General features: G+C 43.8%; 1 protein-coding gene across 4 annotated transcripts in view; it reads right to left on the bottom strand.

The window, feature by feature from the left end:
• The window catches only part of magi3a (membrane associated guanylate kinase, WW and PDZ domain containing 3a), a 136,372-nt gene that overhangs the window by 15,440 nt on the left and 97,306 nt on the right, over positions 1-23,626 (bottom strand). For 2 of the 4 annotated variants that reach the window (XM_061057957.1, XM_061057960.1), the window contains exons 4-10: positions 20,156-20,362; positions 16,714-16,876; positions 15,800-15,879; positions 14,097-14,154; positions 10,859-10,965; positions 5,778-5,978; positions 1,833-2,468 (exon numbers count right to left, since the gene is read on the bottom strand). In XM_061057957.1, the coding sequence (XP_060913940.1) occupies positions 1,833-2,468; positions 5,778-5,978; positions 10,859-10,965; positions 14,097-14,154; positions 15,800-15,879; positions 16,714-16,876; positions 20,156-20,362 (1,452 nt within the window). Of the gene's footprint in view, positions 1-1,832; positions 2,469-5,777; positions 5,979-10,858; positions 10,966-14,096; positions 14,155-15,781; positions 15,880-16,713; positions 16,877-20,155; positions 20,363-23,626 lie in introns of all 4 variants that reach the window. The other 2 variants (XM_061057956.1, XM_061057959.1) reach the window with 1 other exon arrangement.

Here is a 23,626-nt window from a genome sequence, read left to right on the forward strand (position 1 = left end):
ACACAAAGGTGACCCTAAACCATGGGAAACATGCACTGCTGTGTCCGACCTGCCAGCTGTTGGCTACACATCCAAACTAGAACACAGAATATGCTTTTCACCGTGTGCTGCTTTTTATAACCACATACTCAATGTCATTAAAGGATTAAAATAAAAATAAAATAATGTTGTAATAAATGGTTATTGGCGCAGGTTTAGGAGAAATTGTTTTAGAATAAATTTGATTAATACCCCAAAAAAGGGGCTGACGTTATCTCCCTGGTCGTTTCATATCCACACTGAGCGTAATACATGTCCCACAGGGGAGGGCACTTTGTCTCATATCCAGATTTAAATCCAGTACGGGGATCAGGGCCAAATAATTTCCTGTTTCATTTCTCTCGGCTGCTGTCATTGGAAGGGAGTTCTTGCCGCTGGCTGGGAGTAAAACCCAACCTAATCCTGGTCTGTGGGTGACCTGAGGGGAAACCCTGCGGCGCTGCTCCTTTTAGTCCTGGAAAGCTGTGATCTCCTGCTCCTTTTTTTTGGTTAAAGCAGACACACTCACTTTCTGCATATGCACATTTACTATCCAAAAAAAAGCATAAAGGGCTGGCGAAAAAAAAAAAAAAATGGGCCAAAGTTAATAACAGCAGGACAGACACACACACACACACACACACACACACACAGGACAAGGCCCTGGAGCCGAGAGCAGAGCCCAGCTGAGCACATCTGATATGTGGGTGCAACCCTGATTTCTGGAATCTAGGCTACTGCACTGCAGCACGGGGCGAAAAAAAGGAACAAGCCCTTCAAATAAGTGAGAGCCTGAAGTAAGAAGAAGGGCAATGATTACCCACCATGCTCCCTCTCTCTCCTTCTCTCTAAGCAGCCAATGAATCACTGCCACTGCCATCTCTCTGCGCCTTCACCATGTGACTAAGCACGACTTCCTCTCCTTTTTTTTTTTTTTTTCTGGGAAGGTGCACGGCAGATGATGCAGAGTTGTTGTGGACCAGAGCGTGAAATTGCTTTATTTAACATTGGGAGGATCTCAGTGTCCGGGATACACCGTTTACCTAAATCCATCATGGTACTTACAAATTTAAAAAAATTGTACATCGTTCATAAAATCTTGCTTTGTTAAACACTGGTTTAACAATAATGTCTCCTCTCTAATAGAAGTTATTTTAAACACAAGCAGGAGGGCTTCTCACCTCTGTACTCATCACGAGAAAGGGATTGTAAGAGCGACAGACTACGAGCAAAGCAGTGTGTGGATTAAAATAAATGTAGAAGTGTGGGGACTGAACCTCCTGACTATCTGTGGTGCGATAACACCTGTGAGCTGTCTGGACAAAAACAGAGCAGATTAGTATCGACAGCAGCATTTTAACAACACTGGAACTGTAGCCCTGCCAGCTGTGACACGCTTTTAAGGATTGTTTCACTGTTGCAGGCTTACCTGCAGCTCAAGTTTTTTTTGGGATATTGATATGAGGAATGTTTTTATATGAGCAGAAATTGCAGTATCTGGTAGTGGTTGGAAGAGCAGGGTAACTTGACATGATGTGATACGATAGTAGGGAACAGAGCTGCAGCTAACTTTAGCTTGTCTTAAGGCTAGTATTCCTTCAGTGTAGAAAGACAGACCAACAACAATGACAACAATCACGTCAAGTCTATTTTTGTTTGGTAGTGTATCAGATTCTAAGAGATTACTCAAATATTTCCATAGGATATCACACTGGTAGCTGATTGGAGGGATGTTAATTATTGATATATGCTAAAGTCTAAGTATCAGAATTGGTTTTTAGAAAGAGGTCATTTTGTACTGTCTGCCGACTCACCTCCTCTGAGCACCAGCACGTTGACCTCGCTGCCCACCGGAAGGTCTTTGAGGATGTCCACCACCTGCGTGTGGCTCAAAGTCTGCACGTTCTGCCTGTTGATCTCCTTGATGACGTCACCCTTCAACAGGCCTCGGCACCACTGGGCGTCCAGGATCATCTTCACCTTCTGACCCAGGGGGCAGTCTGCGATGGCAAAACCAAACCCTCCGGGACCTTTAACCAGGGGCACGCTTATCAGCTCTGGCTGCAGCAGAGTGGGGTCGGGGCCGTCTTGGTTTGGCGTGTGAGCAGTGTGGTGGTGGTGTTGTTGGTGTTGGTGGTGGTGGTGGTGGTGGTGGTGGTGGTGGTGGCGTCCTCCGTTGATCATAGGCGCCGCTGCGGCAGACTGTCTGGAGATTGTTCCTCCGTCCAGAGCTGTGTAGTTGGGCTCCTGTGGGGTGGAGGTGGAGGTGGAGGGGGAAGGGGAGGTGTCCTTGGCCTCCTCGCTGCTGCTGGAGTCCTCGGGCAGCGGGTAGCCCCGACACAGGACCAAGTCCACATACTGGTTTATGGGGATGGACTGGAACATCTGGACCACATCAGCATGGGTTTTCCCCAGCACGCAGGATCCGTTGATCTCGACAATAACATCGCCTATTGAGAAAAAGAGTTTTGACATAATGACTTTTGTCAACTTCTACAATTTTTATCCTGTTTAATCAGACAACGTCAAATCTCCCGAATCGTTGCTCCTTTCTACGACGGAGGATTAGGGCCACGTTAAAAAATTAAATTAAATAAAATTTTGAGAATAAAGTCGTAAATTTACGAGACTAAACTCAGAAATTTACGAGACTAAACTCAGAAATTTACGACTTTAATCTCATGAATTTCTGAGTTTATGCTCGTAAATTTACGAGTTTAATCTCATGAATTTACGACTTTAATCTTGAAATTAAAATAAATAGATACATTTTAACGTGGCCCTAATCCTCCGTCGTACCTTTCAGTTGGCTACCTATTATATAAAGAATATTTTTTAGGATTTAACTGATGACTTTTAAAGCTTTTCTGGGTTAGGGTTAGCCTGCAGAACTGTCCTTATATCGTGAGGTGAAGTCTTCTGGTTGTTCCAAAAATCTTAAAAGCTTAAGTTTGGGGTTTGCCTTCATCTTATAAATAACTTCTTAAAAATAACTTTGACTTTAATTAGTATGATGTTATCTTTGCATTTCTTTTTCTCTTTTTATATTTCTTCATAACTTCTATTAAGTTTTATTCATGTTCGAGTTGTTCTTAATGAAAAGACTTCTTCGTCCTGTTAATATATGTTGATATTCCTTGAATTTAATTGGATGATTGTTTTGGATTTCTGTTGTTGTTGAAAATCAAACTTTTTTGCTTTTGTCACGGGAACTTTGCAAACCCTGCTTATAAAGGCGCTACAAACATAGTTATCATTAAAACAAATACATATTACCGTCATAACTACAGAAGCCCGAAGTGGACATACATCGATAAGCTTCCCCTGATAACGAGAACATTTCTGTTGTTTTCTTGGAATCTTCACTCATTTCTTAATCTCTGGATAACATCACTGGTTCCGGTAACAATGAGTTCATTTCTGGTGATCCCGAGCAAACGGCTGAACTTAACCCGTTATAGATTGAAACCAGTGGAGTTATCTGGAGATAACGAGATAAATAAATCAAGATCTCGAGAAAATAACCAGAAATAACTCGTTATCACAGAAAAGTAGAGTAAGATAAAATGTAAGGATGCATGTCCTTTCAGGGTTTCCGTACATACCACTTTCACACAAAGCTGTCCAATAACAGCAGAGACACTGACGTAATTTAAACAGTGATTCAAATGATGACTGTATCATCAAGGACAAATCTACGTTTCTTCCTTCAACGCTACAGAAAATGGAAAGATGTAAATGAGAACGTAGAGAGCAAGCAGGAGAATAAGAAGACTGGCATGCTGTTCTCCTCTCCCTCCTTTCATCTTCCTGTAAGTAGAGTTGCTCTCATCACCCCCTTTGCCTGGCTGAGATATATACGCCTGCACGGTCGGCAGAACTGCTGACTGGCTGTTTGGCCAGAAGCCCAGAGGAGGATTCAGCCCACCTACACAATCAATACCCGTTCATAGCAAAACACAACTAAGGTTGCACTCTCAAAATGAGCTCTCACAGCCCTAATGTGGTTCCTGTTCAGCTCCCGCTACACACCGCTCTAATGACTTATCTTATAACCAAGAAGCCATACAATAATAGAGGTACATGGATGTAAATGAAGTCTCCGGGGCCTGTAGTCAGAAAGTATTAAATCAGAAAAGAAACATGCTACTCCTCCTTGTTTGCCATTATGACCCTAATGAAATTAATTAAACTCGTTCTTAGTTAAATCAATCTCTCATTTTCACGAGGGAAATGAAACACTGAAAATAATGACTCTCTCTGTTCTGCTTTCTCGTCGATTCTCTGCAGCGGCTGTAAGAGTATTTAATACAGTCAATATAACTGTAATGTGAATCCGGAGGAGCTTTGCTACAAAATGTACTGTAATCCCCGTGCATGTTGATCGCAGCATTTATATGTACAATATGCACCATAAAAAGGGAATCCAACTGATCCAGCTCGTGCGATGAATGCAGCGAACATGTCTGTGCTGCAGGCGAAAGCATAATGCACGTTATTCATAAATAAACATATGCACGTCATCCTTCAGCTGTGCAAAGAATGGCACTCTTAAGGGCCTATTAAATCTATATGTCTGCATATAAAATCTAGGTGTGTAAACCATAAACAGAACATGTTATAGGCTATTGATGGTAGTTTTCCTATTTTTAGAGATTCTCCTTCCACACACTGTCTATAAACATTCGCCCCCCTCGCTCCATCAAGCAATGTGACATTCAGGGGTGAAGTGCCTGTTTGTTTTTTTTGTTGTTGCTCCAAATGTGTTTGTTTGTGTGTACTCAGGGTACATAGAAAGTGTATTATGCACAGGGACGGCTGCAGATGCCAAGCCAAGTGTCACTGTTTGCAGCCATACGCACCGTGCAAACAGTGAGATTTGTGAATGTGACGCTGGGTTCTGCACTCGTTTGGACGAGTCGTAAAAGAGGGCTGGCAGTTTATTTTAGAAGCGATTTGTGTTGAATCAATAAATCACTTCCATGTGAGCAGTTATATGATTCCAGCACAGTCGTATCATCCAGACCATATTCAAAACACAAACCTGTCTACCAGTGAGAGTCGGTTGCAAAGAAATGGCAATGAAGGCTAGCCATGGTTTTGCAGTACAGAAAAGAACACATAAAGCCCTCGCTGCGAGCAGAGAAAAATCATAAAACACCAGATAGGGAGACTTTATTACAGTGTTTTTCAAAGGGTCGTTGCCAGAGGGGCACTAGAGGGGGGGTCGCAGATACTTGGAGTGAGGAAAGGGGAACATTTTCGCCCTCATTAAAAAGGATAGCTGAAAAGAGAGGGAGAAATGTTGGGAGAAGAGAGTAGGGAATGATATGCAGCAAAAGGCTAAGGCTGGATTTGAACCCACTGGTCTATAGCCTCTGCACATGGGGGAGCACAACATACCCACTGGGCTAAGCGGTGCCCTGCGAGAAACTTTTCTGCCAGTAAAACCCCTTAAATTTTTTTTTTGAATACTGGACTGATTTCCCGCCCTTTCCACCGTGGCGGTGACACCGTGTAGATTCTGATGGTTTTTTTTGGGGATAAGCTTTTGAATAGTTCGGTTTGCATTCTATAAAAATCTGTCTTACTCTTCGTGCTTTCTCGACAGTTTCATACCCTGGCTTCAACTCCTCTTTCGAGCAATTCCTCGCGTTATGATCATTGCATCACGAGCATGGCTTTTAACCCCCCTAAGCCAAAGTGCAATCAAGATGCCAGACAGCTCTTTCATAAACAGTCAGCGGGGGGGGGATTACCTGAGGCAATCTTGTTGTCATGCGCAGCCGGACCATCTGGAAGGACGTTTTTGACCTGAAGAAACTCGTCTGCCCGGTCTCCGCCGATGATGGTGAACCCAAAACCCTGAGGGCTTTTTCTGAGCGCCGTCTGCAGGATGGAGCCCTGCAACTGAGACGGATCCCGCGTGAAGCCCCGCACTCCTCGACTCGGCTCCTCTGCTGTAGGGACGACACAGAGGGGAGCAGATTATGAAGTGGAAGTGAATATAATATAGAAAAGATATAGACATTTAAAGACCTAATTACAGTTATTACTACACACTAAATTGCTTCTGCTTTTCAGCTAGAACATATTGCACAATCCTGGTCGAACAATAAAGCTCTTATAGCTTTTTCTAGCTTTTATATTAAACTTAAAAATGAGTCACAGTGGCATTAATTCCATAGAGGAGAGGCTGCATATCTTTAAAGTTCACAGTGTGGCGTGCTGCGACTGAGTATTAGGTGTGCAGGCGTGCACGTGTCTGGGAAAATGAGCCCGGGATATGAAGAGAAACGGAAAAAGCTTGCTCATAAATTGCCATCTGTCTCCATCATAACAACATTCGCACTGTGACAGCGTGTCTGACAGCACGTCACTCACTGCTTGTAATTACACCAACACTGTGGGAACATCGTAATTTAAGTGCAAACTAGAATAAAATCACTCACACACACACACACGCACACACACACACACACACACACACATAAACACACACACATAAACACACACACACACATAAACACACACACACACACATAAACACACATATTCTGCAAGTCTACTGCTCTATTTGAAAAAAGCCAATAAACATCCAGTCATTGCATAAAGTCTATACTTTTTTTTTGCCCCGCAAAATAACCCGTTCCCTTCACCGCAGTGATAAATACATCCTGAAATGTGTCTGACATTTCCCAGGTAAACTTTTCATTGCAAATTCCCTTTGTGCTGCCTGCAGGTTGTGTAAATGGGGCAACTTTGAGGGAAGACAGTGGAGGAATTATATTAGACGGTGTGTGCATTTGTGTGTGTGTGTGTGTGTGTGTGTGTGTGTGTGTGTGTGTGTGTGTGTGCGGGACTGAGAGGGAGATAAGCGCGACGAGATGGAAGGAGACAGAGAGAAATAGAGTTCGCCTTGACGGAGGAGGAGAGAGAGAGAGAGGCAGAGTCTAACTTAAACCCCTCGCTCGCCCCTCCCCTGCGGTGTGAGCGTATGACACTGTGAGTTATGCGCGGCGGCGGCGCTGCATGCTGGGATTCTTCTCCTGCAGTTTCCCACACTGATAGATGGTGGGACATCAATCTCATTAGGGATGGGTACAGATAAAGCCCCCCCCCCCCCCCACACACCCCACACACCCCAACTACTACTCCTCCTCCTCCTTTCCCCCCACCACCTCCAACACCACTCTCAATGTGTCATGGGATGGTGATTTGCATAATTGCATTGCAATTGCCAGATAAATGTGACCGCTCTGATGGGGGGGAAAAAAAAAAAGATTATGCAAAGTATGATTAACATGACATTCCCGTATCGGAGTTGTGTCGGGGGAGATATTTTCCAAGATTACGTGTGCAGATTTATGTTGTGCATGTGTGAGCATGCAGGTGCGGCTACATGCTGTTAGCATGTGTTCTGTGTGTGTGCGCTCTGACAGGATTGAAGCTCTCTCATGTTCACACACTATGTCAAAAGACTGTCAACAACTGTTTTTTTTTCTCCATGATGTGCCATGAAAGCAACACTGACAAGAGGTAAAACAAAAAAAAAAGACAGGGGTGGGATTTGGCTGGGGAGAGGGCCACACACACCAGCGTTGTGTTTACACGCTTTTGATTAAGCCGTGGGCCACAAAGGGACAGTCTGTATCCTCGGGGGTGAAGTGATTATATGAAATGTCAGACAGGATCGTCAACGCTGTAATTACGGGCCCAGCGCAGGAGCTCTGCGGGGATGGCCTCGGAGGTCAGACTCGCCATCCTTGTCAAAACAGTGTTTAGATGCCACCTCACCAAAGACCATCAGCCATTAATTCTCATTAACAAGGTTGGGAAGGTGCAGAGTGGGCACAGGGGCGGGCGGGCGGGGGGGAGGTGGGGAGGGGGGGGGGGGGGGGGGGTCATTGGAGGCAGACGGAGCTGGAGGCGATGGTCGACATGGAGGTAATATCATCCTCAGACTGCAGAGAGGCTCAGCTGTGGAATGTGCGTGCAGCAGAGGGAGGCAGACAGTCCTGTCAGAGGGGATTCTGAGATACAGAGGCTAGTTTGAATGCTAATATGCTCATGTGTCGCCTGTTAATGCACAGAAGACTGCAATCATTCTTTGTCATCTTACAAAAACACAGAGCTTTGATGTGCAAGACATTTACCCCGACTGAGAGGACGGTGATTAAACCAGTCAGGCGGTAAGATTTACCACAGGTGGCAAATGAACAGATGACCCATCAGAAATGGAGTTTATGATCGTAACTCTTTTTCCACCCCCCCCCCCCCCCCCCCCCCCTCTCTCTTTGTTCTAAAGTCATCTTAGAACCGCTTTGACTGTCTAGGGCAAAAGCATTTTTCAAAGAGACCTCAGAGCCCTCCTTATTTCATAATCTACTTGTCAAAATGAATTCTGCCGCCCAGTCGAGCGCTGCTCCATTATTCAAATTGAATATCACTGCTTCAGAGGCTATGGGCTGTTTATCAGCCGCCTGTCAAATGTTGGAACATCTCCAAGACAGATATCTCGGCATGAAGTGCTCCAGTATTTGGATAATACTTAAGAGTACCTTGTTACGCAGGATTCATCGTCTCCGAACAAAAAGATAGAGCTATTAAACTACAGTAGAGACGATGTTTTGAGAACACGGAGACTGAGATGCTGTCAGCTGAGTTGTGTGGGTGGGGAGGGGGGGGGGATAAAATGCAGCCACTCATAAAAAGTTACTGACCTACATCAAAGCACACTGAGCCAACCTGTTAAAATCCCTCCTCTCCTTTACGACAACTACACACTGATTACCACCATTTATATCATTTATCTTTAAATAGCATTTTGTGTCATGATGTTGTCTTTTCATAAAAAGAGTGAAAAGAACAAATATAACAAATAAAACTAACACAAAAATGAACAAACTTACAAGGCTCAGTTTTATAGTATTGCAGGCAGTGGCGGTTCTAGACCACTTTTACTGAGGGGGCCAAACTGGGGCCAGTTGTTTTGTCAGAGGGGAACATTAAACCCAGGTGAAAAATAGACAAAGATGATCTCTTTAAAAAGATATATATTATGCCAAATAATAGCACCCATCATTAAATACCATGATTCATATTTGTTTCAGTGACAGTATTTAATACTAGATTGTGAGTCCGGTTGTTGAGTCAAATACTGTGTATGTGTTATTAGGGGGGCTCTTCCTTTTGGAGGGGTGGCCACAGGGGGGACCAAGCTCAGTGTTACAGGGGCACTGGCCCCTGTTGGCCCCTGCCTAGAACCGCACATGATTGCAGGTGGCTCTGTGGGCTTGTGGGTGTTAAAGCAAAGCAGCACTTTTGCTAATATCACAATGATCACAAAACAGTTAAATGTTTACCATACTCAACATCAATTGTTGGTTGTAGCATGCCAAGAATTGCTTAATACATTGAGAAAATCATGAAAGTACAGCTGAGGTTCATGGAAATTTGCAACTTAAAGGTCACATATGATTCTCCTTTTCAGCAAGTTTAAATAAGTCTCAGAGCTCCCCAAAACATGTCTGTGAATTTCTTTGTTCTAAATCCACTCTGATCTTGTATTTGATCATGTCTATAAACCCCTCTAGTTCAGCCCTGCTCAGAACAGGCTGTTTCTGTGTCTGCAGCTTTAAATGCAAATGAGCTGTGTCTGACCACGCCCCCTCTCTGGAAGAGGATGTGGCTTGGGCGCTCTTGCACCATGCCCAATAGTTTACAGTCAGAAGGCAAACTCAGAGTGCAGAACAAACACCTAGCTGAAGGAGTGTCACCCCATTGGGGGAGGGGCTACTGCCCTTTGTGATGTCATGAAGGGAAAATCTCCAAACGGCCTGTTTGAGTCAGAAAGTCAGGGGATCACCGAAGTCATTAGGAAGCATCCTCTGGGTACCATGATGTCTGCACACAATCTAATCTCAAACCAAACTTAGGTGAGTTATTTCAGTCTGGACCAAAGTGACTGAATGACCAACAAACTGCCTCAATGCTAGCAGGCAACCCTAAACTAAAATACATTTATAATAAATACATTTCCATTTCACTCTAAGGATCTAAATATGAAGTCACAGTCATGGGTTACATTTAGCATCCTCTCACTCTCTCCTTCAATTTCTGGGCTGCATTTCAGGGCAAATGATCTCACTTCCTGACAATTTCCCTGATGACCATCTTCCTGTCTTCAGCCTAAACCATGATGTTGTGCTTACACTTTTTCAGAACTTTCCATAGACCAGTGAAAAACCACAGTACTTGTGAAAATACAGCGAAAAAAATAAAAATGTTTTATAACCATTAAACTATCAAATGTTCAAATTGTGTCCCGTCTCCATGTGAAATGAATCAAACTGAACCTCCTCCCTATTGCAAGTTCTGCACATATAAATAAATAAAAATAACAGATTAACAATGACCAGAATGACCCCACTCTGTATGCAGAGTGACTTCGGATTAGTATAGTCGAAGTTATCAATAAAACTGTGTTGGGAGGGGGCTGTCTTCCTAATGCATATACTGCACCTAAACACCTAAAGACACAGCCGGTTGCAACAGCTGCAATAAAGTATGCAACAATAAAACGTGTGCTACACAAGTGGATGCAAAGAAAAAAATGTGACACTTGGGAAAGAACAACACTCAGGTGAACACGGCTTTCACTTTCATATTCCTGCTCAGTCACAGTTTAACACGTTCTATCCTAACAAAGCGATTAGTCGACATCATGCACGAAGCGTCATCACACAGTCTGTGTAAACCCCCACTCTGTTCAAACAACTCCAACATAACACCTGTGTACACTTTCTGCTTCACGATACTCAGCTGACGGTGCAGTTACCTGAGGGTGTGGCTACAGGTGGTGGAGCTGCAGTCGACATGTCGACACTCACTTTCCTCTTAGCTTCCTGAACTGGATTCTCAAACTGGGTCTTCTGGTTGATGTGGCTGCAAAGAAAGGAAGAACACAACATTAGATACACTTGAATAATGCTAAAAAAAAAAAAAACATGCTATGACTTTGTTACCAGTCACCTGTATCAGTCGACTACACCCAGTCTGAGTAGCAGCTGATGTTTCTGCTTTTGTTTTCATCTGTGGCCTCACACACACACACACAAACACACACACAGCTCATCCACACTGCTGATACGGCTCTTTGTCTGTCATGCAAACCTGTGATTTGACTATGAGGGCTGGGTGTCATGTTACATCTGCTGGGTAGACAGCCCGTCATATAGCATTCACCGTGTTTAAATACGCTAACAAAACCACAAACCTGAACCTGTCTATGTTACACACACACACACACACACACACACACAAATGAACCCAGAGCACGTCTATAAAAAAAAAAAAAAGAAGGCCTGATTGCCCGGCGAGTTCAAAGAGAATAGGATAGAGAGGATCAGTCGCAATCTTTGCTGTGATAGCCCGCGTTGCCTTGATCCTATCATCTGCTCAATGCATTTTTAATCCCAGGATCAAAAGATTCAATAAACTCCAGATAGGCGTAGATTACAATGTGCCTCTTTTTTAGTATTACAAGCCCGAGGATCCCAGCCTTTTCTAATGCTTCTGACAATAAACAGCCTCGCAAATCCCGCATAAGCGGCTTTCATTTTGGGGGGAATTTGCAGTGAACTTAATTTTTAAGAACAGGTAATGACTCGCGGGTCACACCTGTGCGCTGAAACGTTTTCCTGCCACCTGGAGAAAATGTTGCTCATCTTCTTAATGAGCTTTAACCTGCAGTAAATCCTGATCATGGCGGCACCTCGGGAAGACAAAGTGCATCGATGCCGCGCGATGAATCAGCCCCATGCTGAGACACCGATGCTAGATGTGTTTCTGTGTGTGTGTGTGTGTGTGTGTGTGTGTGTGTGCGTGTGTGTGCGTGTGTGTGTGTGTGCAGGCAAACAAAAAAAGTGCTCTGCTCTCTCGCTGTGCATGACTCAGGCTCAGAGATCCCCTCCCCATTAAGTCTGCAGAGATAAACATTCCCCTCCTTCCCCTTTCATTTCCACGCTTTCATTTCCTCTGCGGCGCTCCGTCTCTCCTCTCTCTGCTCCTTGATTGCCACACCTCATGTTTTGTTTGGCACTCGGGAGGAAATAATGAGACGTCGTGTCACGTTGTGGCACTTGGTCGTTCATTCATGACAAGAAAATTGGCAGACAGATAGAGAGAGAGAGAGAGAGAGAGAGAGAGAGAGAGACTGAGGAGAGGCAGCCCCCTTGATGACCCTCTTGCGTAACACCCCCCCCTCCCTCCCTGCATGCAGGTCTGTGCACTCTTTGTCCACAGTAATGGGACTAAAATGAAACATTGTGCTCTTGTTTACACTCTTGATCAGCGTGGAATCTCGCCCCTTGTTTCCCCCCAAAACCTTTATTGTCTGCTCCTCGCTGTCTTTTCTCTTCAACACATGCTCAGCGTTTGTCTGTGCTGACATGATTGCATCCCTCTGGACTGTGGGAAACTGTTATGAGCTATTGTGTATTCCACCATAGCACACTGTAGTCCCCAGTTCCCCTGAGATTCAACACTCGCCACGTTGTTGTGATATGTCTGGAATGTAGTCGTACGGCTTACAGACGATGTGAGTAAATCATCATGAAAGAGGTGGGTACTTTCACAAATCGATGCCATGATTGAGGGAAAATCTTACTAAATGAATACTGGGACCTGGACTGTTTCTGATGGGATTCCCACCAGTAGGTTTTGATCTTTTAACCTGTGATCAAGTCGGTTTGTGTGGGTGACGTCTCGCTGCTCAGACGTTGTCAGCATGGTCGACTGGTCCACTTTGTTAGTTGCCAGAAGTTCCTGAACACTGCATTTCCAAAAGCTCCTCCTCCTCTCATAAGGTCGAGATCCCTTCTCTTGCAGCGTCCTAACTTCGTCTTGTTTCGATTTGTAAATGCCGTTAAAAAACACCCTGATGTTGGGAGGGCAGAGTAAACTTAACTCAGTTACTTAAAGCTCCTGTGAGATCTTTCAGCTCTGTCCATTTTTTGGCGCCATCTTAATCTCTTCGCTGCTTTGTAGCCCTCTTTAGTCAAAATTAATAATTGCACCCTGCCCTGTCTTTGCTTTACAGTCAAATGCATCGCTCATTGTGAACATGTTGCTGTTTAAGATGTACAACAGGCTGTTTCTTCAGTGGTCCTGATATCATCCCGTCTAGACACCTACCCTGTAACAGCATTTACAAACATTAAAAAAAAAGAAGAACTGAGGAGAAATAATCGAACTGGTCATGAATTGTCTGGTTGCTTTTGTAGGTCATACAGAGACATTTCTATTTCTTTCATTGTCAGCTTAAAAAACTCCTCACAGGAGCTTTAAGTAATACACAAGAAAGAAACATGTATTTAAATGTGGGCGGTCAAATTAAAGAGCGGTGAGAACTGTGTGAACACTAAACAGTCACAGAGTGTCAGACCTGTCGCGGTGAAATGACTCGAAACCAACCGTCACTGTGAATATGCATATATGTATATATATATTATTCAATTTAAATGACCAATATACGCACACTTATTTATGTAAACACTGTAATTGACATCTTAATTGACCCATCTGTCACATAACTGCATTTTACTTATCATGTTACTTCAGCATCTTTTGCACTATTCACCACTGCACTGTTTCATATTTATGTAAATATTAGTCTTTTCTTATTATGTTTATTGTTGATATTTAATGTTGTACCTGTACATAAGAGAGCACAGTTCACCGAAGTTAAATTCCTTGTGTGTGTCAGCACACCTGGCCAATAAATCTGATTCTGATTCTGAGAGAAGAACAAACCCCCGAGAACTCTACTGAGTGTTTGTACTTTGTACCTTTTGACCTCTGCAGAGGTCCCACACAGGTGTGCTGTACTGAAAACCAGGGTTGAGCTATTAGACTGTGACTTCAGCAAACACACACACACACACACACACACACACACACACACACACACACACACACAGAATTTAAGCATGCAGTAAGCAATATCCTCTACATCAAGCACCATTCACAGCTGTTGCCCCTCAGGTCGCTTCAGGCGCAGGGAGAAGTTTACTCACTCGACGTAGTAGGTGCCGTACTGGGGGTCCTCAATCTTCTCCCAGCCGTAGGGCAGCTCTGGGGAGAAAGAGGCAGACGCAAATCACTTCAGATACCGCTGCGGCACTACACGGACAATTGGACACATGCAACGAGGCATGGTGCTTTGACTGGCAGCCTCACAGCATGCCAACCGCACACACAGGAGAACAGGAGGCCCCAGCTTTTTTTTTTTATTCGTCACTATGTGTTTAGAGTTTAACACACACAGCCGAGGAGGAGGAGGAGGAGGAGGAGGAGGAGGAAACGCTGAGTTATTACACAGGCTCCCCTGGAAAGTAATAACGTTTCTCCACCAGCCGTGTGTATGTGGGCAACATCTTGACTTTGTGCTGCTGCTGCCGAACGCATGAGGCTCAGAGGGGATCTTTACGCAAGAGGGGCCATGGGAAATTGCCTTTTGAGAGATGCTACACTGATGAGCTCTCTGCATGTGTCCCTGATGTCATTAGCAGAGGAGAGGGGTGGGACGCAGACAGCAGGTTTGTGTTGTGTCAAAGGCGTGACTGTGACCAGGGCCGCTCGGCTGTACGATCCCCGCCTGTTAGCCAGGAGCCATTTTTTTTTAGAGAGGTATGGTGGCAGCATGGGCATATGTTATGTGTATGTACATATACATGTTTTTATGTAAATGTTGTGGTTGGGCCTCTCTCGGCCCCAGAAGCCTGAAACATCCAGTTTAACCCAAAACTCCTGCACCTCAAACGGCTGAATTTATCACCCTAACTTTATTTTCCTGCCAGCCCCTCGAGTAAAATTTTACACGATGTTGGGATGAGCCAATGTGTGAAGGCAGCCGGTCAAACTCAGGAAAATTCACTTCGGGCAGGCAGGCGGGCGTGCTGGAGTGATAACGTTTACATCATGTCACTGATGAAATATTTATGCACATAATGAGGCTGTTTCGTTCTTTAGCACTCTTTCACTGGCACCGTGAGTTTTTCCAATTACACATAACAATAATTAAAAGACAAAAACTACGACAGTGTTTGACTCTGTCTCTTGGAATCTGCATCATCTGTGTTACTTCATGTTTTGACTCCTGGAACCCCCCCCCCCCCCCTCCTCCCCCCTCCCGCCCGACAGGGAAAACTGTGAGGAGCAAGTGTGAAAAAACAACTGAGGAAGATTTCTTAGGCAAGCTGTCGTGAAATGTTTCTAAAGGAGTATTTGACTCCAAAAAACAGCTATTTTTCTTTTTCCTGACTAAGAAGGCGTTCAGGTAACTTTTTTGACATCTCCAAGAAAGACTTCAAACAAGCCAAAAGCAGCGCAGAAACCTCAGGGACTGTAACACCAAGTCCTACTGTTTAAAACACATTTCCCAAAAAGGTAAACTAATAACCTGTACATGACTGTAGAGATGTGAGAAGAAGCTGAAGACATTTTGTTGAACTAAACATGTGAGGATCTGTTTTTCTACTGCTGTTTCTTGTTATTTAAATGAGATCTTTTGTCAATTTATTTTACCCTTTTCATAATTTTAAAAAGGTCAAAATAACCTTTATTTGGTAAGAACTGTTAGTCTTGAAGGAATCTGTATCTTGGTAAGTATTGTATATTGACTAAGTATATTCAAAAGGGTTGTAGCTCATGAACACATGATGTATGTTTCTGTGGGAAAAGTAAGTAACACACCAACTACCTTTAGGCCTTTTCTCACCTCCTTCATCGCACTTTTCAGGAGGTTTGGCCTTCCTGGCGAGGCGGGGGTCCAGCCAGGTGGTGGTCTTGCTGTTATGACTGGAGGACAGAGGACAGAGAGGAGACAGTGCTTTTAGACGTAGTTAAAAAAAAAAAAAAAAAACCTCATTAAAGACACTACGACAGTTTTGGCAAACCTCACTGGAAACTCTCAGGAGCCACTTAACCCTGGAGCGATTCCACCGGCTCCAACAAACAAACAAACGAAAACTGTGACTAATGTGTAATCCTTTGGGATCGAACGCCTGATTAAAGAAGCCTTTTGCCAATGTTTGTCAAACTTTAACAAATCTCACAGGACGCTTTGAGACCAAAACATAAGAGAGTAAAAGATTTTTTTTTTTTTTTTTTTTAAATGGACCTGTGGGAGTGAAAAGAGTGAGCAGCTGCAGGGATCATACAGAGCAGGACTGAGGTAGCAGGTCAGGGGGGTTAGTGAGCTTCATTTAGTCTCTCTCTCTCTCTCTCTCTCTCTCTCTCTGGCAGAGCGAGCTATTGATTTAGCGCAGAGCAGCAGCACCTGGCTCTGTCAGCCGCTCTCCATTGACTGCCTGCCACGCTAACCGGGCCAGGTAAACAAGGCAGGCCTGCTGCTTTTAGCAACAGCCAACAAACCCGACATTAAACAAGGAGGTTGGGGGGGATGAAAGAAACACTTAATTGAGAGGAACACAGGCGCCATGGGACGAGCCTACTGATCCAGCTTCCATGTCCCTAACACCTGGTTTGATACAGAACAGAGGAATGCGCCGGATGGGGAAGAAGAGAGGAGTCGCTGCCAGATCTTTCAACACATTTGGCGCTAAATAAGATGGACTTGGAGAGGACTGGGAGTACGGGGACCGAAAACAAAGCAGTAAAGAAGCTACTTACTCTATAAAATAGACCATGCCGGTTTCTGTGTAGGCCATCTCCCAGTTTTTAGGCAGCGGCTCCTGACTCTCGTCCTGTGTGTTCCACGCCCGCATGTCCATCGCCGCCGCGGACTGGGTGTAGCTGGGCACCGTCTTCCTCCACTCCGCCTTGTCTTTGTGCTCTGTGGCCCGGCATGGGGCGAAGGACAGGGGCATGGAGACGGACAGGGGGATGGGGTGGGTGTAAGGGTACGGGAGGTGGTAGAAGGAGAAAGAGACAGGAGGTGAGAATGTGGCGCCATTGGAGCTCCTCTGGGCTCCTTGCATCTCTCCCTGCTGCTGCTGCTGCTGCTGCTGCTGCTGCTGCTGCCGCTGTCGCTCGAGCTGATCTTCCTCTTTACTCTGGGTGGACGGTTACATCCACAAGAGAGGAAGGGGTAGACAAAAAGAGAGAGAGAGAGAGCGAGAGAGAGAGAGAGAGTACACACACACACAGGGAGAATGGAAGCGCAGAAATTGCCATAGGATTTGCATGTCAGCTGCGATGTACTGGGAACTGCCTCCCAGGCAAGGGCTGAGCTGACCAATGTTTCAGCCCCAGCCGGGGGCACCACATCACAGCTCTATTAGTATCACACAGGGTGCTGCAGACATGTGTGTGTTTTTTTGTTGTTGTTATCTGCAGGTTTTCATCTGCCTGTGTGTGACCTAGCTTCATCATGCTGTTGAATGCTCACTCTGTTCGACTGGGTTAATTGAATGGCAAAGGATGGAAAGTGACAGCTGTTGACTGGAAGAAGCCAAAAGCCTTTTTGTGCAGAAATTGGGGCCTCTTCTTTTTTTTTTCTTCTATCATGGAGGGGGGTTTTCTGCTTTATAAAGTCAGAATACATGCAGACACTTGCTCCAGGCCATCACAGTCTCTCAGACCTTGCAGAGAAAATGTCTGAATCAGGCTGTTGCAGATGTAGGCTACATGCACTGAAGGTTAAAGGACGCAACAGAAAAATGGCCGCTTACAATAACGCGCAACTATAATTCAACTACCTTCAAGTCATTGCCTGTATGTCGTTCCTTCTGTTGTAAATCCTTCATACTTTACACATCTAATTCATCCATATGCTGACAAAGACATAATAAACCGCCTCAGAGATTAGACAACTCATGGAGTACATGAATTAGGAGTGACATCCTTCTACGACGAGTGTGTGTTTTGTTTTTTTTTCTTGGCTGAGCTCCACACAGCCATCGCTGCTGCTGCTGCCCAAGGCCACAGATATGATGTGTCTCTCACAATGTTTCTCTCTTTGGCTCTTGGATGAGAGATGAGAAGTTACACGCTCACTGATCTTTTTTTTTCTTCTTAAAATTATTTCTTCTCCTCCTCCTCCTTTCAAATGTGACCAAGCATGATTTCTCCTCCTTTTATCTTAGATTGATGTGGGTGTTAATGCAGGTCAATCTGATATCAAGCAACTTATTCTTAATATAATAACATATCTTTAATAAGAAAGCTTAACTTTGTGTTCCTGTACATATGCATAACATGTTAGTGCCATTTTCTTCCCCCACATAAAAAGTTCTCCCAACCGCAGAGAATAAAACCTCTTATTTTTGTATTTCTCTGTGGCATCACTTGGATAAGATATGACTTGTTGTTATTTTACGCAAAGAATGGTTGAAAGCTGGTGTGACCTTAAAGCTTAAAGTAAACATATTAAAACGCTGCTGCAACTTCTTGCATCACAGGACGAGTGTTTTGGGAGAGGAGCTCATTTTTGTCATTATTCTGAGTTTGATCCAAAAGGAAACCAGAATAGGTTGAAACTGTGGAAGACAGGTTCTCTTCTGCAGGGCTTCTTCTTGAGTTCTGGCCTGAACTTCTGATCACCTTTTGAGACAGTTGTCATGGCTAACTGCCCTTCTCTGAAACCAGCTCGTTAGCTTGAGGACTGAAGTAATGCAGACTGGCAGGTAAGACATCCAATTATTTAGGACAAACTTATTTCAGGCTCGCAAAAGCCAGAGATGTCACATTTTGTGTCAGAATCTTTTTTCATTTATTGACGCTTTCTCACTCAGTCTCTCTACAGGGGGCGGCAGTGGCTCTGGTCTAGTCACAGTTCAAGTCCCTTAGCGGGCCAAGTCCGGAACAGGTCTGGTCGCTGGAGGTGGCCAGGTAACTTCCTGAGCACTGTCGAGGCGCCCTTGAGCAAGGCACGACCGCTCGGGCGCTCTTTCATGCGCAGCAATCTGACAACTCTGACATCTCTCCATCAGTCCATAGGATCCTGTTTGTGCATTTCAGAGTGTCAAAGTAATATCCCCTCGTGGGATTAAATAAGGTATGTAAAAACATATGTAACTCTCTCGACTCAGCTGGTCGTGCAGTTGGCTTTCCGCCAGTGAGTCTGGTGGTACTCGAGGTTTATGCCCGTTTAAAGAAAGTCTTTCCATTCCCATGTTGCCAAATGCTTTCCCATGGTGGATTGATTTAGTTGAGCACTGACAAAGAGAACGGTCTTGACCTGCTCTCTTTGGCACCACAGGAATATAAATGGATTGAACGGATTCATCGCATGAAGCAAAAGATGCCCCGAAAAATAAATCGCCTACCTTCGCTTCAAACTATGACAAACGCACTGCAGACATCTTAACATGATGTAACGATATCATGATAATACAACCAGGTAACACAACTGGCAGTGTGATGCAGTTTGCATGGGTAATTATTATTTTTTTTTTGCAGCACTGGCTCATTGAGTTGCTCTTTTGGCGACCACTGTGGGGTGGCAGTGTGATAGTCTGGTAAGACGCCAGTCACTGAAGCCATGGCAGAGGGGAGGACAGCTGGAGGAGCCGGCTCCAGCGACGGGGCCAGAAGCTGCTACTTTGGCTCTGTTGACTGATTCAAGACGGATGAACGGTATTAAACATTTTCATACGGACGGTTATTATGTAACATGTTGGCCACATAATCCCAACAATTAGCATTTTTTTTCTTTGCAGTGCATTATCATAACTCAGCAGTTTGAGGTTTTTACGAGCGCTTCCACAATGCAGACCATTCCCCATTAGCTGAGGCTTGTTGTGATTTAGTTTGTGCCATGTGAGGGGAATAACACAAGGACAAAGCCTAACAGAGCGAAGTCTGCGTCTATTGATCCCAGACACACTTTGGTTACGTCCCGACTTTGCAGGGTCTGTGTTTTAATGCTGACCTTGCATGCAGGACTGCTAATCCCGGGATTGTTTGTTTGGAGGAAAGAACGATAAGAAAGGAAGAAATAAAAAAAAAATAAAAAAGGTCTTGCTGCTTTTGTATTCTGAGAATTATATATTCAACTGAGGACAAAAAAATAATTATTGGAATGAACAAAAAAAACTGCTGGGGTTTACATTTGTGGGGGACAGAGCTGCATTACAATGAGATGCATGGTAAGAATAATGGCGTCTCTCACCAGCCAGGCCGTTGACCATAGGAGGCCGCTCTTCTTCCTCCTCCTCCTCCGGGGCAGCGCTGTCCTTCCTGTCCATCTTACTGACAGAAGTGGTTCGTTTCCTCTGGACCTCGGAGTCAAATTCTTCATCAAACAGAACCTGGTCCACCAGATCCGGCTGCACGGGGCTGGGCTCTGCAGGGGGCTTCGGGGTCCCATAGTAGTTTCCTAGATTTAAAAAAAAAAAAAAAAAAAAAGAAAGAAAGGGAGATAAAATGTACCCTTGAATATGTTTAACTTGCCCAGAAGAGGACTTCTCTCTCTATGTACAATGCATAATCCTAACTTTAAATGCACACACACACACAAAGTAATGAAACGCAGTAGGAGAGAACGCCAAGTCTCCTCTGGGCTTTGCAGAACGGCAAAAAAAAAAAAAAAAGTCGTGGCGATGAACTGCAGCGATTCCAGATTGTTGAGAGCGTCTTCCTGTAGGCAATAGCTCTTGTTTAAATCTATTTAAAGCGAAAGAAGGGTCTGATTGTGAGCTACAAATCATGTCTGGCAGACAGCAGTGGATGGAACTAAATGAGGCCAAGCTCTTGCCATCATAACTCACGTTTTTTTTTGGAACCAGTCATTAGTAAGGGTTATGATTTATCCACCTTTTTAAAAAAAAACCTTTACTTGGATTCACAGAGTAATGGCAGTTAGGGTCATGATTGGTGAAATACCTTTACAAAGTTCTCCTTCTTTTCAGCTTTTTAGTTCAATTAAAAAAATAATAATTATAGAAATGTTTCTAATTTCTAATAAAAACAAGATTATTTGGAGGTTGAGTAGAGGTAATGTTGAGTTAGCATTTCCAATATAGCATCTTTAATCATTGAGCATCAAAATGCCTATCTAGAAACCAATAGGTGATGTCACTGAGGCTACGTCCATGTTTTATACAGTCTATGGTATTCATGAATTTCTTCAGGTCAGGCCTTCAGGTCAAAGGCTAAAATCCCTGACTGATGTGTTATCATATTTACAGCTTTATTCCCCAGAGAACTGTGACTGCAGCGTTTATGCAAAGGTAGCTCCTCTACCGCTGGATCGCCCTGTTGGAGTCCATCAGCTTCCCTTTGCTGTCGTGTAGACGCCCTTAGGCAGCAAACAGCCTTACTCCACAGAGCGAGCCTTCGTCTTCCCTCAACTATAGGAGCAGAGGGGTGACCCACTTTACCACTCGCTACCTTTCTTCTCTCTGTGCCCGAAAACAAAAAGGAAGGAACTTAAAAAAGAACAAGAGGTGAGAAAATAATCGGGGAGGTATGGTACAAATATATCGATTCAGTGTTTGCTCTCTCTCTCTCTCTCTCTCTGTCTCTTCCTCCTCTGGGATCTCACACAGAGCTGCAGTGTTTGTGTGGGATTGTAGGCGCAGTTAAGCCCGGGCTGTGTCTGAGTGGCTGAACATTGTAGTGTAACAGTTAAACGGCACATTAGAGAGCGCGGACAGACACTGCGAACGAAGGAGACGACCGGGGAAAGGGATAGAAGGAGGAGGGAGGACGAGAGAGGAGAGAAAGAGAGCGCACTTTTTTATACTGATAGAAATCTCATCCCAGTGGATTTAAGGTTCCACACAATGAAAAAACAAGGAAAAATCTTTTAACTTAGATTGAATTTTCTTGCATATAAACATTTCAAAGCTTAATAAAATAATGTTAAATGCTAAGACAAACATAGCAGGATATAGATTGATTTGCATGTAAATAGAAGATGTATACGATAACTGATTAATGTCATTAGTTATATCCGTGTTTTCATGTCTTTACTATTAACATCGGCACCTTACTGAAAACCATTAAATCCTCTACCAGGCTTGTAATTAATGGGATGTTTGCCAGCAGCATCCAAATTGAGGGAGTTGTATTAGAGGTGGTAATTTGTGTTTGAGGCTCACACAAAGGTACATGTAGCCGCTGTAAGTGCCTATTAGCGAAGAGCTGGGAGACAGCGGCCACAATAAGGAAGTGCACTGAGACGGATCGTGCTGTAATTATACTGTACTAATGAGCCACGCTATGAAAAAGCAGTCATTTAGGAGAATTTATAGCTTCATTCAGTGTGGATGTAAAAACGATACAGCCTGAGATGAGCTCAGGAGGCTGCCGGGCTCTGTGATTTCTTTAACTCATACCTAAAGAGGCGAGTGGAAAAGTCTCTCTGAGGAGCCGAGTCTTCAGGCTGAGTTTGAAGAGTTGGTTTAAATCACGAGTGGCTCCTCCTTTTAATTAGTTCAAGTTATTTTAACTAAATGAAATTTTTGACTGTAGGGCATCACACTTCCATCCTGTCAGCGCTATAATCTCATTAAGTCCAGTGTTTAAATGTTTTTTGTTTTTTTTTACTAACGCAGTAATAGTTAATAATTATGCACAGCTCCAGTTCTAAAGTTTTAGCACTCGATCCCATCAATATTTTAATGTGTCCATCCAGCCTCCGTCTTTCTTTTCATGTGGCAACAGCAAATGGTGCTTTATCATATCAAACATTTCAATCTGCTCATGCAATATTAATCAGATTCACCGTGAATGAAAAAGGCAGCACGCGGGGGGACAAAGATGGATTTGATCAAACAGGTATCTGTGATTTAAATAGATACATGGAAATAAGGGTGAAGATAGTTTGTACTTTTGAGCGAGTGTCCGTCTTAACACTTTGTGATGACTTTATCTAAATGTTGATGTTTTATTTTTTTGTAATTTGCCTTTGAATTTTGAATCGAATGGTGCTGCTCTAATGAGGTGTTTTATCTTTGGAATGATGAATCTCCCGCATGCACGACAAATTTATTATTTTTTCTGTACTAATGAAGAAACCTTGAACCTTATGAAACACAATTTAATCAACAAGAAATAAGAGCAAATTAATTCTTCACATTAACGACAAAATCAATTAAAAAAACTTCACAAACACTGGACTTATGGTGTGTTCCAGTTACCCAGCCGGAAATGGAGTCACACCAGTCATGACTCAAAAGAGTTGTTTTCAGAGGATATACTCGATTTCTGCGACACTCAAGTGTGAAAAATCTCATATTCTTCCTTGAAGTGTGATAGCTACTGGACATGTACTCTGAAAATCGCACATTACGTCATTACAGAAAATTGCAGCTTGTTATTGAACATGCCTACTGAGAGGAAGGACAAGACATACCTGATAAAAATAGTGATCATGCGTGATTGGTCAAGACAGACTGCAGCATCAGATGACATTTAGTTTCATCATGAGCACATTAAGAGGCTGAGGCAGTATAGTTCTATAGGGTCTCTCTTATATCTTTACCTGCTTAAAGTAACAAGGAGACTCATGATACAATGAGCATATCATCCTCTCTCTTTATCCAGCTGTTATTATTCCATAATTGTATGTTGAAAAGGGACATAATCTTTCCCTCTCTCCAGTCGTTTGTGCTTTATTCCTCTCCTCCTGTTGCCT

The sequence above is a fragment of the Labrus mixtus genome, chromosome 15 (genome assembly GCF_963584025.1).
Source record: "Labrus mixtus chromosome 15, fLabMix1.1, whole genome shotgun sequence".
NCBI lineage: Eukaryota > Metazoa > Chordata > Actinopteri > Labriformes > Labridae > Labrus > Labrus mixtus.